The sequence below is a fragment of the Palaemon carinicauda genome, chromosome 45 (assembly GCF_036898095.1).
Source record: "Palaemon carinicauda isolate YSFRI2023 chromosome 45, ASM3689809v2, whole genome shotgun sequence".
Taxonomy (NCBI): domain Eukaryota; kingdom Metazoa; phylum Arthropoda; class Malacostraca; order Decapoda; family Palaemonidae; genus Palaemon; species Palaemon carinicauda.
Genome location: NC_090769.1, coordinates 32,264,344 through 32,281,231, shown reverse-complemented (window position 1 = coordinate 32,281,231; position 16,888 = coordinate 32,264,344). Strand labels below are relative to the sequence as shown.

General features: G+C 41.6%; 2 protein-coding genes across 6 annotated transcripts in view; one reads left to right on the top strand and one right to left on the bottom strand.

The window, feature by feature from the left end:
• The window catches only part of LOC137634804 (failed axon connections homolog), a 92,006-nt gene extending 90,441 nt beyond the window's left edge, over nt 1-1,565 (bottom strand). Inside the window, exon 1 of the mRNA XM_068367352.1 lies at nt 1,505-1,565. The gene's annotated coding sequence lies outside the window, so the exon portion shown is untranslated. The remainder of the gene's footprint in view (nt 1-1,504) is intronic.
• A 666-nt stretch (nt 1,566-2,231) lies between these two features.
• The window catches only part of LOC137634783 (GTP-binding protein 10 homolog), an 82,838-nt gene continuing 68,181 nt past the window's right edge, over nt 2,232-16,888 (top strand). For 2 of the 5 annotated variants that reach the window (XM_068367316.1, XM_068367315.1), the window contains exon 1: nt 2,605-2,655. In XM_068367316.1, coding sequence (XP_068223417.1) covers nt 2,620-2,655 — 36 coding nt within the window. In that variant the 5' untranslated portion in view covers nt 2,605-2,619. Of the gene's footprint in view, nt 2,313-2,604; nt 2,656-15,678; nt 15,827-16,888 lie in introns of those variants that run through there. The other 3 variants (XM_068367317.1, XM_068367318.1, XM_068367319.1) reach the window with 3 other exon arrangements.

The following is a 16,888-nucleotide window of genomic DNA, read 5'->3' as shown; positions in this document are numbered from 1 at the left end:
TCCTGATACAATACGCCTACCAGTATGGTTTATCAATTTTAACATAATAGTATAATCAGAACCTACCCTGAATACAATATTAGTTATTACCTTGTAAATGACTTAATCGAATAACATCCCCATAGCCATTATTATGAAACCCATAACCTAAACTAGATGACTACTTATAACATAAATGCTAATTTTCGTTGTAAACTTTTTTTTTTCTACTCTTACTGTTCCATATTTAAATGGTGATGTTAATTTCTTCCCTAGGGCACTGACACTCAGACGTTCTACAGAATGTTTCCTGAAAATTTAATTTACAGCTCCTAGGTCCTAAGTTTGTAAATGATCACTCAGCAAAATAAGTGTTTGCGGGCACTCTATCATTTAATAGATAGGTGCGAAACTTCTAAGTTTAAAGTTATTGCAATAATTGAGCTTTCTTTCCTGTACCAAAAAACAAACATTCTTAATGAAAATCTTAATCTTCAACTTTATCCCACTCTACGTTGAAATCAGTTTGGATAATAACTTGTTATCAGTTTTGGAAACCTATATTGGTAAGTTTGGTAACTTTCAAATTCTTCTTTCAGATGCATTGTCTTATGTATGCAACCAGCTACCTGCTAGGATTTTGCGACATATCTCCTCTACGCTTGAATCTTGTTCATTTAACTGTCTTAATTTTGGACATGAAAATAAATATTCTGTTTTATCTTTTTTGCATAGGTCACACATCATCTCTGACTTTCCTTGATATTTGCTTTTAGTTTGAGCATATTTAACCTTGCCTTCATTATAGAGATTACATTTATCTGATATGAAGCTGTGGGCCAATTCCTTCTATAAATCTCGTTTTCATCCCTTTCTTCTTTCCTTCAATATTATCCATAATTTATATTTTTCAATTTAATTTTCCCACAACTTATTTCTTCTATTTCCATTCCACATTTATAGCAAATTTCGTCAATGATGCCATATCATGGAAGAGCATTATTCTTCTATATTCTATTCTGCAAGACCCTTGCCTTACTCCTAATTCTGAAAGGATGGGCCAAAAGTACTTGCTGGCTGTTCATAAAGATTTCTTATTATCCTGTTTTAAAGGTTTTCCCGATCTTTTCTATCTTTGTTTCTTATTTCACTCGAGGTGTCCACGCTAGCAAATATTGTTGGTACAACTACTTTTTCATATGTTTTCTTTTTCACTTCAATAGCTATTTTTCATACATTTCTCGTGGCTCCATATTTTTTGTATTTCTAGGGTCATTGAGATTTGTGACTTGCGCAAAAAGATAACACAGAACCTTTATTTCCATGCCCAAAATTATGGCAGACGAGAGAACAGGATATAAGAGTGAATAGATTACTACATTTTAGCAAAAAGCTGGGGAACACATAAAACTGAAGTTTCAAAGAAAAGTTTTAAAATACTACTTCCAAACTTCCTCTTCCTCCCAGAACTCTTCCTCTTCTTTTGACCTTCCAGAATTTCTAGGTTCCTCCACAGATATCTTACCATAAATGCTAGGGTAGCTTACATATGAGTTCCTCGTTACTCACTTCACATTATGATTGTGGGCACACTACTAGATGTGTCAGTGCAAAACTCTCCAAGCTGCAGAACGTTCACTGTTATTAGTTTCCTTCTACAAAAACAGCAACATTTGCATAATTTTATTTCTAACTCCCATAGCCTACCTAATACATAGGGCAACTTCTTCGGTTGGCGATTCAAACTTCCCTTATATGCCACTGGTTCTATTTTTTTTTTTAATTCTTTACAGCTAAAAATATATGTTGTATCGTCTGCCTAACTTCACAACAAATGAAGTCTATCCTTTCAATTCATGTTACTATAGTTTTCTTTAGAGTATCATATTCAATCTTATTTTTATAACTAGTACTGTTTTCTTAGTGCTAAGTTAACAAGTGTAATCTCTTTTGTCATTACCATTTACAAGCATCAGCTTGGTAATATTTGCTTCCCTTTCTTCTATTTTTTTTTAATTTAATTCGCCACTTTACATTTTATTTCTTTCCTGAGTTCTTATCTATATACTTTCATACAACTTTAATTTTTATATTTTTTGCATATTTCTAAAAAGAGTTTTCTTCAGCATCCCCCTTATGGTTTAATTATGTGGTTTTTGAATACCCCTTTAACTAATCGTTTATCATCTGAGAAATTATATGAACTTTTTTTCTTTTCTTTTTTATTTTTAAACGACGAAAAAACCGAGAGGCGCCGTTACAAAGAATAGGGCTTTATATAATACTAAAGTGTTTCGTACAGTGGCCTGGACCTGAATGTGAAGTAAACTGCAGTAAGTTGTTTATCACGTAACTGTTGTTAATAAATTAATTTACAGAGAAGAGTGATATTTTGGAGGGTTGGGGGAAGTTTGATATTGATATTTTATTATGTGCGCAGTTAGTTGGAGCAGTCGTAAACTTTTACTTGTCAAATAGATTGTCTTTATAGGGTAAAGTTTTACTGTATTACAGATTGTCATTTCGAACAGAAAGTATATGTTTTCCTATAGTAAATAAGATACGGTATTATGAAGGTAGTTTTACAATTTATGAAATCTTATTATGAATTAGTGCTACCTTGCTAGGATTGAGAATGACATGGAAACAATAACAATCTTGGGACGTAATGTTAGGGTAAGTTGTAGGTCCCTCTGCACTATCAGTCTAAGGATTCTTCTACACCTTATTATTAATCCTCAATTTTAAATATTTAACTTAGCCGGTGAATATATAATAGCTGCAACTCTGTTGCTCGACAGACACATACAATAAAAACTCGCCAGCGATCGCTATACAGGTTGCGGGTGTGCCCACCAGCGCCAATTGTCGGCCAGATACCACTCTCGATGTAAACAAAGACTCAATTTCTTCTCTGTCGACGTGTCGACAAGACGTACTTTTACTCGCTGTAGAACCTGGAGTTTTTCCCATCATATTTGGTGAAGTACTTTAATTTGGTTTGAGCTTTCGCAGTGCAGGTGTTTTATCTTCATCTTAAATCTTGAACTCGTTTTTGGATAGATTTAATTTTTTGATGACAAAGAGAGTATGGATTTTCTTTGACTTTTAAATGGCCGACCCTTCCCTTAGACGGAAGTGTGTTTAGGCTTTTAGCAATTATCTTATCACGTTATAAATTAATTATAGATTTTCCTCTATATATTTTATATCTCACCGCCTTTATTAGGCCTCTTCGATTAACTTTCCATTTATAATAAACATAAAAATAAATTTTAATGATTTGTTTATATGCGACCTTCCTGAGAGTAGGCGGACCTAACTTGGAAACTGAAGTTAAACAACGTTGAGCCCTTTCAATCGTAAATAGCTTTTAAAGAGCTAATGATTTAAAACTTTTTAAATGAATATTTTTAAATATTTAACTTAGCCGGTGAATATATAATAGCTGCAACTCTGTTGCTCGACAGACACATACAATAAAAACTCGCCAGCGATCGCTATACAGGTTGCGGGTGTGCCCACCAGCGCCAATTGTCGGCCAGATACCACTCTCGATGTAAACAAAGACTCAATTTCTTCTCTGTCGACGTGTCGACAAGACGTACTTTTACTCGCTGTAGAACCTGGGGTTTTTCCCATCATATTTGGTGAAGTACTTTAATTTGGTTTGAGCTTTCGCAGTGCAGGTGTTTTATCTTCATCTTAAATCTTGAACTCGTTTTTGGATAGATTTAATTTTTTGATGACAAAGAGAGTATGGATTTTCTTTGACTTTTAAATGGCCGACCCTTCCCTTAGACGGAAGTGTGTTTAGGCTTTTAGCAATTATCTTATCACGTTATAAATTAATTATAGATTTTCCTCTATATATTTTATATCTCACCGCCTTTATTAGGCCTCTTCGATTAACTTTCCATTTATATTAAACATAAAAATAAATTTTAATGATTTGTTTATATGCGACCTTCCTGAGAGTAGGCGGTCCTAACTTGGAAACTGAAGTTAAACAACGTTGAGCCCTTTCAATCGTAAATAGCTTTTAAAGAGCTAATGATTTAAAACTTTTTAAATGAATATTTTTTAATAGATATATTATGAAAGATTTTCTTTGAATAGTCTTCGTACTGTTTCAAAGATGAACTAACGTTTAGTTTATTTATGCTACGCAGTTTGCGCTCTATCGTTACGATAGAGAGAGAGAGTATCACGGTTTCACTTTGCAGAAAGAGTAAATCGATTCTGACGTTTTGTTCATTCTTCTTTCTAAGCTTAAATGTTTTAAATTATATTTTAAAGGAACTTTCTAATTGAAAAACCTTTCAGTTTTTTTCCTTTGGTCAAATAACATGTTTTTTTTGACGAAACGTAAGTGGGCTCTTCTCTTAGGTGCGTAATCAAGAGAGAGAGAGAGAGAGAGAGAGGGGAGAAAACATTCCGTTCAAGCGGGTAACGTTGTTCTCGAGTTACTCTCGTCCCTAGTCTCTGTACGGGGAGAAAGGATAAAACGTTTTTAGTTTTTTATTCTCGTCCCCAGGCAATGTACGGTGAGAGATTGAAAACGTAGTTTTGAATGAACTAGTGTTTAGTCTCTTCCCCATACACTGAATTTTTTATCTTAAAATATGTTTACTGTTTTTTGCTGGTATTAATGTGCTTGCATTATACGACTGATTTCGCTATTACTACCTTTTGATGAGGTTAGAATTGCGTGCTTCAGGTAGAAATCAATAAAAGTTTCGATTTCAGTGAAATAAGTGCTAAACAGAAAATCGTAGTGATAAAGTGATATTGCGCAAAGTGTTATCAGTGTTGCGACCGAGGGTTCGTCTGTTCGTGCCTGTCGTTCGCCTAGTCCGGGACCTCTTGCAAGCTCCCAAGCCCAGGGGAGAAGTAATGTCGTACGACTTATGAGTTCGAGAGGCCTTGATCAGCGAACTGACGTTCCCTCTATGGTATCGGGTGTATCTTACCAAGATCACCCCTACCATAAGGCGAGAGAGACGTTTTTCTCCTCGTCATCCGAAGGCTTTTCGCATAAGAAACCTGAAACAAGGTTTCGAGGCCCTTAAGCAAAAGTCAGTCCTTTCAGGACAGGTCCAGCGTCCTGGTTGTAGCCAATAGGACAGCTCTAACCCTATGCAGTCATCGGAAGACTGCTCGCCGCCTAACAAAAGCGTAACACAGACTCCGAGAGTCTTTTTGTTGGCAAGGTTTTGCGGTCACAGACGTTACCCTCGTCTCTTACCGCAACCTTTTCCGTTGATCCTAAATGGGTTGTACGGCAAGACATGCAGAATAAGCTTGCTTCCCTTATGGAAGACTATTCTGCCGATTAGTCCGTTGAGCCTAGCCGTTTATCTCATCAAGATCCTGGCTTTCAGCCAACCTAACATTCCTTTGTGCGTCCTGTTGACGTTGGCGTAGCTAAGTCACGTCAGTCAGGTTGTTTAGAACCACACTCGATGCGGTCTCGTGTGGATTTTCAGCCACATTTGGACGTTAGGCCACTTGCTGATGCTCCTGTTGACGTTCAGGACGTTCGCTAACAATAGGAGTTGACTTATTTTGACGCTGTGCGTCAACCTCCGCATTCTAGAGTTGTTTTGACTGCTCAGTCTAGGCGGTCAAAGCAGTCTCGAGTGGACGCTGTGCGTCCTCACGCACCTGTTGTTGTTGACAGTTCACAGACTGTCAAGCAGTTACATGACGTTGCGTCCTGGTCTCTCTCACCTGTTGTTGTTGACAGTTCACAGACTGTCAAGCAGTTACATGACGTTGCGTCCTGGTCCGCTACTATGCACCAGTGCGTGTGGACTCTGCTTGTAAAGCATTGCCACCACGGTAGGTCTCTCCCTTGCTTGAGACTCAGCTATTATCGGACAAGGTTCCTTTAGATGAGGAAGTTGCTGTTCCCCCTCCTACTGATATTCCCTTGAGGACTCTGTCAAACGGAGAGGAGCCTAAAGCTGCTTAGCCCTCTATGGACTTTAAAATCATGCTGATTTTTAAGGATCTTTGTCCGGATCTTTTTGTAACTGCTGCTCCTCGTTCGCCTAAACGTCAGAGCTTACACTAGGCCTAGCTACTTCGAAGCCGTTGTTTTATAAGCTAGTGCTCTCTCGCTCTCCTAGAGAGCTTTACGTTTGCTAGGCGACTGGTTTATCACCAGGAGGTGTTTGGGGGATACAGCCTTTGCTTTCCCTTCTTTTAAACTGGCTTATAGAGCGAGAGTCTGATATGACACGAGAGAAGTTCTCGGCTTGGGAGTTCCTGCCTCTGCCCAGATAGACTTCTCAAATCTCGTAGACTCTCCCTGGCGCCTGGCCAGGAGACACTCCAAGATTTTACAGGTCAACTTCACAGCTGTTTTCGAGCCTTTGAAGTTTTGCTGTACAATTATGTCATGCATAAACAAGGCTTTCAGGGATGGCTCCAATGATCTGACAGCCACGTTCTCTGCAGGGACAAGTCCCTCAGGGATGGCTCCATGATTTGGCAGCCATGTTCACTGCAGGAGTACGTAGGAGGCTTGTGCGCTCAATGTATTCATTGTCAAGACAAACTTCACGATGAAGTCTACCAGGCTGTCTTGACAGCATTTATGGAAGGCGACTGGATGGTCTCTCTCGACCTTCAGGAGGCATACTTCCACATTCCTATACACCCGGATTCCCAACCGTTTCTGAGGTTTGTTTACAGGAATGTGGAGTACCAGTTTCGAGCTATCGGAGATCAGAGCCTCCCTGTACTTGGACGACTGGCTTCTCAGAGCCTCTTCCAGTCATCGCTGTCTGAAGGATCTCAATTGGACTCTAGATCTGACCAAGGAATTGGGACTCCTAGTCAATTTGGAAAAGTCACAGCTGGTCCCATCCCAAACTTTTCTGTATTTAGGGATGGAGATTCACAGTCAAGTTTTTCGGGCTTTTCCGTCGGCCCCCAGAATAGATCAAGCCCTGCTCTCCATCCAGAAGATGCTGAAGAAAGAACGCTGCTCAGTCAGGCTGTGGATGAGTCTGGTAGGGACGCTGTCATCCCTGGAGCAATTTGTCTCGCTAGGAAGGCTACACCTCCGTCCTCTTCAATTCCATCTGGCTTTTCACTGGAAAAAGGACAAGACGCTAGAGGCGGTCTCGATCCCGATTTCCGAAAAGATAAGTCTTGTCTGACTTGGTGGAAGGACAATATCAGCCTACGAGAGGGTCTTCCCCTGGCAGTTCAGATACCCAACCACGTTCTCTTCTCGGACGCATCGGACTTGGGCTGGGGCGCGACGCTGGACGGTCGGGAATGCTCAGGTCTGTGGAACTCGAGTGAGATTAGCATGCATATCAACAGCAAGGAGCTTTTGGCGGTTCATCTGGCCTTGATAAGCTTCGAGAATCTCCTTCGAGGCAAGGTGGTGGAGGTAAACTCGGACAACACCACGGCCTTGGCGTACATTTCCAAACAGGGAGGTACCCACTCACTAACTTTGTACGAGATCGCAAGGGACCTGCTCATCTGGTCAAAAGATCGAGACATCTCCCTAGTAACGAGGTTCATCCAGGGCGACTTGAACGTCATAGCAGATTGTCTCAGTCGGAAAGGTCAAGTAATTCCAACCGAATGGACCCTCCACAAGGATGTGTGCAAGAGACTTTGGACGACTTGGGGTCAACCCACCATAGATCTCTTTGCAACCTCGCTGACCAAGAGGCTTCCAATCTATTGCTCTCCAGTCCCAGACCCAGCAGCAATACATATAGATGCCTTCCTCCTAGATTGGTCACATCTAGATCTTTACGCATTCCCACCATTCAAGATTGTCAACAAGGTACTGCAGAAATTCGCCTCTCACGAAGGGACAAGGTTGACGTTAGTTGCTCCCCTCTGGCCCGCGAGAGAATGGTTCAGCGAGGTACTTCGTTGGCTAGTAGACGTTCCCAGAAGTCTTCCTCTAAGAGTAGACCTTCTACGTCAACCATACGTAAAACGTAAAGAAGGTACACCAAAGCCTCCACGCTCTTCGTCTGACTGCCTTCAGACTATCGAAAGACTCTCGAGAGCTAGAGGCTTTTCGAAGGAGGCAGCCAGTGCGATTGCTAGAGCAAGGAGAGCTTCTACCATTAGAGTCTACCAATCGAAGTGGGAAGTCTTCCGAGACTGGTGCAAGTCAGTTTCCGTATCCTCGACCAGTACCTCTGTAGCCCAAATAGCTGATTTTCTCTTATACCTGAGAAAAGTACGATCCCTTTCAGCTCCTACTATCAAGGGCTACAGAAGCATGTTGGCCTCGGTCTTCCGGCATAGAGGCTTAGATCTTTCCAACAATAAAGATCTGCAAGACCTCCTTAAGTCTTTCGAGACCTCTAAGGAGCGTCGTTTAGCTACTCCTGGGTGGAATTTAGACGTGGTCCTAAGATTCCTCATGTCAGACAGGTTTGAGCCTTTACAGTCAGCCTCCCTGAAAGATCTCACTCTTAAGACTCTTTTCCTGGTATGCTTAGCCTCGGCTAAAAGAGTCAGTGAGCTTCATGCCTTCAGCAAGAACATCGGGTTTTCGTCAGAAAAAGCTACTTGTTCTCTGCAACTTGGTTTCCTAGCCAAAAATGAGCTACCTTCTCGTCCTTGGCCTAAATCTTTCGATATTCCTAGCTTATCGGAGATCGTAGGCAATGAACTAGAAAGAGTCTTATGCCCTGTTAGAGCTCTTAAGTTCTACTTAGCTCGTACTAACCTTTACGAGGCCAATCTGAAACGTTATGGTGTTCGGTTAAGAAACCATCCTTGCCTATGTCAAAGAATGCTTTGTCATATTTTATCAGATTGTTAATACGAGAAGCTCATTCACACTTGAGTGAGGAAGACCGATCTTTGCTTAAGGTTAAGACGCACAAGGTTAGAGCTGTAGCAACTTCCGTGGCCTTTAAGCAAAATAGATCTCTGCAAAGTATCATGGACGCAACCTATTGGAGAAGCAAGTCAGTGTTCGCGTCATTTTACTTGAAAGATGTCCAGTCTCTTTACGAGAACTGCTACACACTGGGACCATTCGTAGCAGCGAGTGCAGTAGTGGGTGAGGGCTCAACCACTACAATTCCCTAATTCCATACCCTTTTAATCTGTCTCTTGAAATGTTTTAATGTTGTTTTTATGGGTTGTCCGGAAGGCTAAGAAGCCTTTCGCATCCTGGTTGATTTGGTGGGTGGTCAAAGTCATTTCTTGAGAGCGCCCAGATTAGGGGTTTGATGAGGTCCTGTTGTATGGGTTGCAGCCCTTGATACTTCAGCTCCTGGGGGTCTGTCAGCATCCTAAGAGGATCGCTGTGCTCCGTAAGGAAGACGTACTTACAAGGCAGAGTAATCGTCTAAGTCGACTTCCTTACCAGGTACCTTTTTATTTTGGTTTTGTTATATTGATAACTGCCAAAATGAAATAAAAACTCTTAGCTTATACGATGTAAACATATTTAACTCTGGTCTCTACCCACCTCCTTGGGTGTGAATCAGCTATTATATATTCACCGGCTAAGTTAAATATTTAAAAATGATATTTTAATTATAAAATAAATTTTTGAATATACTTACCCGGTGAATATATAAATTAAACGACCCTCCCTTCCTCCCCAATAGAGACGCAGTGGGATGAGAAGAAATTGAGTCTTTGTTTACATCGAGAGTGGTATCTGGCCGACAGTTGGCGCTGGTGGGCACACCCGCAACCTGTATAGCGATCGCTGGCGAGTTTTTATTGTATGTGTCTGTCGAGCAACAGAGTTGCAGCTATTATATATTCACCGGGTAAGTGTATTAAAAAATTTATTTTATAATTAAAATATAATTTTTTAATAGATATTTTATGAAAGATTTTCTTTGAATAGTCTTCGTACTGTTTCAAAGATGAACTAACGTTTAGTTTATTTATGCTACGCAGTTTGCGCTCTATCGTTACGATAGAGAGAGAGAGTATCACGGTTTCACTTTGCAGAGAGAGTAAATCGATTCTGACGTTTTGTTCATTCTTCTTTCAAAGCTTAAATGTTTTAAATTATATTTTAAAGGAACTTTCTAATTGAAAAACCTTTCAGTTTTTTTCCTTTGGTCAAATAACATGTTTTTTTTGACGAAACGTAAGTGGGCTCTTCTCTTAGGTGCGTAATCAAGAGAGAGAGAGAGAGAGAGAGAGAGGGGAGAAAACATTCCGTTCAAGCGGGTAACGTTGTTCTCGAGTTACTCTCGTCCCTAGTCTCTGTACGGGGAGAAAGGATAAAACGTTTTTAGTTTTTTATTCTCGTCCCCAGGCAATGTACGGTGAGAGATTGAAAACGTAGTTTTGAATGAACTAGTGTTTAGTCTCTTCCCCATACACTGAATTTTTTATCTTAAAATATGTTTACTGTTTTTTGCTGGTATTAATGTGCTTGCATTATACGACTGATTTCGCTATTACTACCTTTTGATGAGGTTAGAATTGCGTGCTTCAGGTAGAAATCAGTAAAAGTTTCGATTTCAGTGAAATAAGTGCTAAACAGAAAATCGTAGTGATAAAGTGATATTGCGCAAAGTGTTATCAGTGTTGCGACCGAGGGTTCGTCTGTTCGTGCCTGTCGTTCGCCTAGTCCGGGACCTCTTGCAAGCTCCCAAGCCCAGGGGAGAAGTAATGTCGTACGACTTATGAGTTCGAGAGGCCTTGATCAGCGAACTGACGTTCCCTCTATGGTATCGGGTGTATCTTACCAAGATCACCCCTACCATAAGGCGAGAGAGACGTTTTTCTCCTCGTCATCCGAAGGCTTTTCGCATAAGAAACCTGAAACAAGGTTTCGAGGCCCTTAAGCGAAAGTCAGTCCTTTCAGGACAGGTCCAGCGTCCTGGTTGTAGCCATTAGGACAGCTCTAACCCTATGCAGTCATCGGAAGACTGCTCGCCGCCTAACAAAAGCGTAACACAGACTCCGAGAGTCTTTTTGTTGGCAAGGTTTTGCGGTCACAGACGTTACCCTCGTCTCTTACCGCAACCTTTTCCGTTGATCCTAAATGGGTTGTACGGCAAGACATGCAGAATAAGCTTGCCTCCCTTATGGAAGACTATTCTGCCGATTAGTCCGTTGAGCCTAGCCGTTTATCTCATCGAAATCCTGGCTTTCAGCCAACCTAACGTTCCTTTGTGCGTCCTGTTGACGTTGGCGTAGCTAAGTCACGTCAGTCAGGTTGTTTAGAACCACACTCGATGCGGTCTCGTGTGGATTTTCAGCCACATTTGGACGTTAGGCCACTTGCTGATGCTCCTGTTGACGTTCAGGACGTTCGCTAACAATCGGAGTTGACTTGTTTTGACGCTGTGCGTCAACCTCCGCATTCTAGAGTTGTTTTGACTGCTCAGTCTAGGCGGTCAAAGCAGTCTCGAGTGGACGCTGTGCGTCCTCACGCACCTGTTGTTGTTGTTGACAGTTCACAGACTGTCAAGCAGTTACATGACGTTGCGTCCTGGTCTCTCGCACCTGTTGTTGTTGACAGTTCACAGACTGTCAAGCAGTTACATGACGTTGCGTCCTGGTCCGCTACTATGCACCAGTGCGTGTGGACTCTGCTTGTAAAGCATTGCCACCACGGTAGGTCTCTCCCTTGCTTGAGACTCAGCTATTATCGGACAAGGTTCCTTTAGATGAGGAAGTTGCTGTTCCCCCTCCTACTGATATTCCCTTGAGGACTCTGTCAGACGGAGAGGAGCCTAAAGCTGCTTAGCCCTCTATGGACTTTAAATAAATCATGCTGATTTTTAAGGATCTTTGTCCGGATCTTTTTGTAACTGCTGCTCCTCGTTCGCCTAAACGTCAGAGCTTACACTAGGCCTAGCTACTTCGAAGCCGTTGTTTTATAAGCTAGTGCTCTCTCGCTCTCCTAGAGAGCTTTACGTTTGCTAGGCGACTGGTTTATCACCAGGAGGAGTTTGGGGGATACAGCCTTTGCTTTCCCTTCTTTTAAACTGGCTTATAGAGCGAGAGTCTGATATGACACGAGAGAAGTTCTCGGCTTGGGAGTTCCTGCCTCTGCCCAGATAGACTTCTCAAATCTCGTAGACTCTCCCTGGCGCCTGGCCAGGAGACACTCCAAGATTTTACAGGTCAACTTCACAGCTGTTTTCGAGCCTTTGAAGTTTTGCTGTACAATTATGTCATGCATAAACAAGGCTTTCAGGGATGGCTCCAATGATCTGACAGCCACGTTCTCTGCAGGGACAAGTCCCTCAGGGATGGCTCCATGATTTGGCAGCCATGTTCACTGCAGGAGTACGTAGGAGGCTAGTGCGCTCAATGTATTCATTGTCAAGACAAACTTCACGATGAAGTCTTATCAGGCTGTCTTGACAGCATTTATGGAAGGCGACTGGATGGTCTCTCTCGACCTTCAGGAGGCATACTTCCACATTCCTATACACCCGGATTCCCAACCGTTTCTGAGGTTTGTTTACAGGAATGTGGGGTACCAGTTTCGAGCTATCGGAGATCAGAGCCTCCCTGTACTTGGACGACTGGCTTCTCAGAGCCTCTTCCAGTCATCGCTGTCTGAAGGATCTCAATTGGACTCTAGATCTGACCAAGGAATTGGGACTCCTAGTCAATTTGGAAAAGTCACAGCTGGTCCCATCCCAAACTTTTCTGTATTTAGGGATGGAGATTCACAGTCAAGTTTTTCGGGCTTTTCCGTCGGCCCCCAGAATAGATCAAGCCCTGCTCTCCATCCAGAAGATGCTGAAGAAAGAACGCTGCTCAGTCAGGCTGTGGATGAGTCTGGTAGGGACGCTGTCATCCCTGGAGCAATTTGTCTCGCTAGGAAGGCTACACCTCCGTCCTCTTCAATTCCATCTGGCTTTTCACTGGAAAAAGGACAAGACGCTAGAGGCGGTCTCGATCCCGATTTCCGAAAAGATAAGTCTTGTCTGACTTGGTGGAAGGACAATATCAGCCTACGAGAGGGTCTTCCCCTGGCAGTTCAGATACCCAACCACGTTCTCTTCTCGGACGCATCGGACTTGGGCTGGGGCGCGACGCTGGACGGTCAGGAATGCTCAGTTCTGTGGAACTCGAGTGAGATTAGCATGCATATCAACAGCAAGGAGCTTTTGGCGGTTCATCTGGCCTTGATAAGCTTCGAGAATCTCCTTCGAGGCAAGGTGGTGGAGGTAAACTCGGACAACACCACGGCCTTGGCGTACATTTCCAAACAGGGAGGTACCCACTCACTAACTTTGTACGAGATCGCAAGGGACCTGCTCATCTGGTCAAAAGATCGAGGCATCTCCCTAGTAACGAGGTTCATCCAGGGCGACTTGAACGTCCTAGCAGATTGTCTCAGTTGGAAAGGTCAAGTAATTCCAACCGAATGGACCCTCCACAAGGATGTGTGCAAGAGACTTTGGACGACTTGGGGTCAACCCACCATAGATCTCTTTGCAACCTCGCTGACCAAGAGGCTTCCAATCTATTGCTCTCCAGTCCCGGACCCAGCAGCAATACATATAGATGCCTTCCTCCTAGACTGGTCACATCTAGATCTTTACGCATTCCCACCATTCAAGATTGTCAACAAGGTACTGCAGAAATTCGCCTCTCACGAAGGGACAAGGTTGACGTTAGTTGCTCCCCTCTGGCCCGCGAGAGAATGGTTCACCGAGGTACTTCGATGGCTAGTAGACGTTCCCAGAAGTCTTCCTCTAAGAGTAGACCTTCTACGTCAACCACACGTAAAGAAGGTACACCAAAGCCTCCACGCTCTTCGTCTGACTGCCTTCAGACTATCGAAAGACTCTCGAGAGCTAGAGGCTTTTCGAAGGAGGCAGCCAGTGCGATTGCTAGAGCAAGGAGAGCGTCTACCATTAGAGTCTACCAATCGAAGTGGGAAGTCTTCCGAGACTGGTGCAAGTCAGTTTCCGTATCCTCGACCAGTACCTCTGTAGCCCAAATAGCTGATTTTCTCTTATACCTGAGAAAAGTACGATCCCTTTCAGCTCCTACTATCAAGGGCTACAGAAGCATGTTGGCCTCGGTCTTCCGGCATAGAGGCTTAGATCTTTCCAACAATAAAGATCTGCAAGACCTCCTTAAGTCTTTTGAGACCTCTAAGGAGCGTCGTTTGGCTACTCCTGGGTGGAATTTAGACGTGGTCCTAAGATTCCTCATGTCAGACAGGTTTGAGCCTTTACAGTCAGCCTCCCTGAAAGATCTCACTCTTAAGACTCTTTTCCTGGTATGCTTAGCCTCGGCTAAAAGAGTCAGTGAGCTTCATGCCTTCAGCAAGAACATCGGGTTTTCGTCAGAAAAAGCTACTGTACTTGTTCTCTGCAACTTGGTTTCCTAGCCAAAAATGAGCTACCTTCTCGTCCTTGGCCTAAATCTTTCGATATTCCTAGCTTATCGGAGATCGTAGGCAATGAACTAGAAAGAGTCTTATCCCCTGTTAGAGCTCTTAAGTTCTACTTAGCTCGTACTAACCTTTACGAGACCAATCTGAAACGTTATGGTGTTCGGTTAAGAAACCATCCTTGCCTATGTCAAAGAATGCTTTGTCATATTTTATCAGATTGTTAATACGAGAAGCTCATTCACACTTGAGTGAGGAAGACCGATCTTTGCTTAAGGTTAAGACGCACGAGGTTAGAGCTGTAGCAACTTCCGTGGCCTTTAAGCAAAATAGATCTCTGCAAAGTATCATGGACGCAACCTATTGGAGAAGCAAGTCAGTGTTCGCGTCATTTTACTTGAAAGATGTCCAGTCTCTTTACGAGAACTGCTACACACTGGGACCATTCGTAGCAGCGAGTGCAGTAGTGGGTGAGGGCTCAACCACTACAATTCCCTAATTCCATACCCTTTTAATCTGTCTCTTGAAATGTTTTAATGTTGTTTTTATGGGTTGTCCGGAAGGCTAAGAAGCCTTTCGCATCCTGGTTGATTTGGCGGGTGGTCAAAGTCATTTCTTGAGAGCGCCCAGATTAGGGGTTTGATGAGGTCCTGTTGTATGGGTTGCAGCCCTTGATACTTCAGCTCCTGGGGGTCTGTCAGCATCCTAAGAGGATCGCTGTGCTCCGTAAGGAAGACGTACTTACAAGGCAGAGTAATCGTCTAAGTCGACTTCCTTACCAGGTACCTTTTTATTTTGGTTTTGTTATATTGATAACTGCCAAAATGAACTAAAAAACTCTTAGCTTATACGATGTAAACATATTTAACTCTGGTCTCTACCCACCTCCTTGGGTGTGAATCAGCTATTATATATTCACCGGCTAAGTTAAATATTTAAAAATGATATTTTAATTATAAAATAAATTTTTGAACATACTTACCCGGTGAATATATAAATTAAACGACCCTCCCTTCCTCCCCAATAGAGACGCAGTGGGATGAGAAGAAATTGAGTCTTAGTCTACATCGAGAGTGGTATCTGGCCGACAGTTGGCGCTGGTGGGCACACCCGCAACCTGTATAGCGATCGCTGGCGAGTTTTTATTGTATGTGTCTGTCGAGCAACAGAGTTGCAGCTATTATATATTCACCGGGTAAGTATATTCAAAAATTTATTTTATAATTAAAATATCATTTTTCTGGAATTGTCGAAACTATTGAACGTCACTTGTTGAGATTTAATAGTTATTTAATTCTTTTGAAACATCTGACTTGGTTGTAATTTACTCATTAAGAAATGTAGAGTGTGAGGGGGGTATTGCGTAATATACTTCCTCACCATCATCCAGACATTTTTGTCAGTGCAGTAGTGGACAATAAGAACTCCAAGGAGGCGAAGAGAGAATTCATTAAAGAGTACATTCGTCTTCACAAGGAATTGCCAGCATCTTACAAGATAAAAGTAAGTTACAGTATATTGACCACAACTTCAAAAAATAAATTATTAGGCTTACATCATTCTCCTCAGGATATGTAAGGAGAGGATCCCAAAGCCAGGAGCTTACATATTATTTATATCTCCCCTACATAATTAAAAGGAACTGTGTAGCTATATACACAAACACACACACGCACACACACACACACACATATATATATATATATATATATATATATATATATATATATATATATATATATATATATATATATATATATATATACACACACTGTATTATATATGTATATGTATAAATTTTTCCTGTCACCTGGAGCGGCATTGCCAAACGTATGGTTATTCAGTCTATCCCTGTCCTTCGGGTAGTCAGGAAAGGGAGTGGCAGGGGTTAAATCTCTATGCACGTGTCCTTGCATATCTCTGTAAATATTTAGCCGTCATTTTTGACGGATCATGTACACTAGTATGTATATATATATATATATATATATATATATATATATATATATATATATATATATATATATATATATAATTTTGTAATGTAGTAAACTTGTCATGGCATAAGGAAATGTAATACTGCATAGTAGAATAAATTAAGTAAGATTTAAAGATACAAAAATTACTGAGTTATATGATGTATTTGCTCATCTACATTTCATAGTACTATACAGTCTAAGGAAATAAATATGGAGTTGAGATTTCACAAAGTTAGAATAATATCTTTAATTTAACATAATGATTTCATTGCTTATTTTGCCATGTAACTTTCCCTTCAGATTTTAAATTTGTAATCAGAAGTATCTCTGATTTATTTACAGTAGTTAGAATTGATGAACAATAGTTGCCGTTATGTTGCAAATTTGTCAAATTTGTATTTGCTTAGCATGGCTCTTGAACAATGAGTATGTTTTCAACATTACCATTTTCGTCAATGTATTCATGTGAGTTTCTCTTTGCTCGATAATTATGTAGATAGCAACATGCCAAAGCAATTAGTTGTGATTTCTTGGAAGACAACAAAATAGCTGATTTCTAGACCCCAAAATGAGCTGTTGACATGCC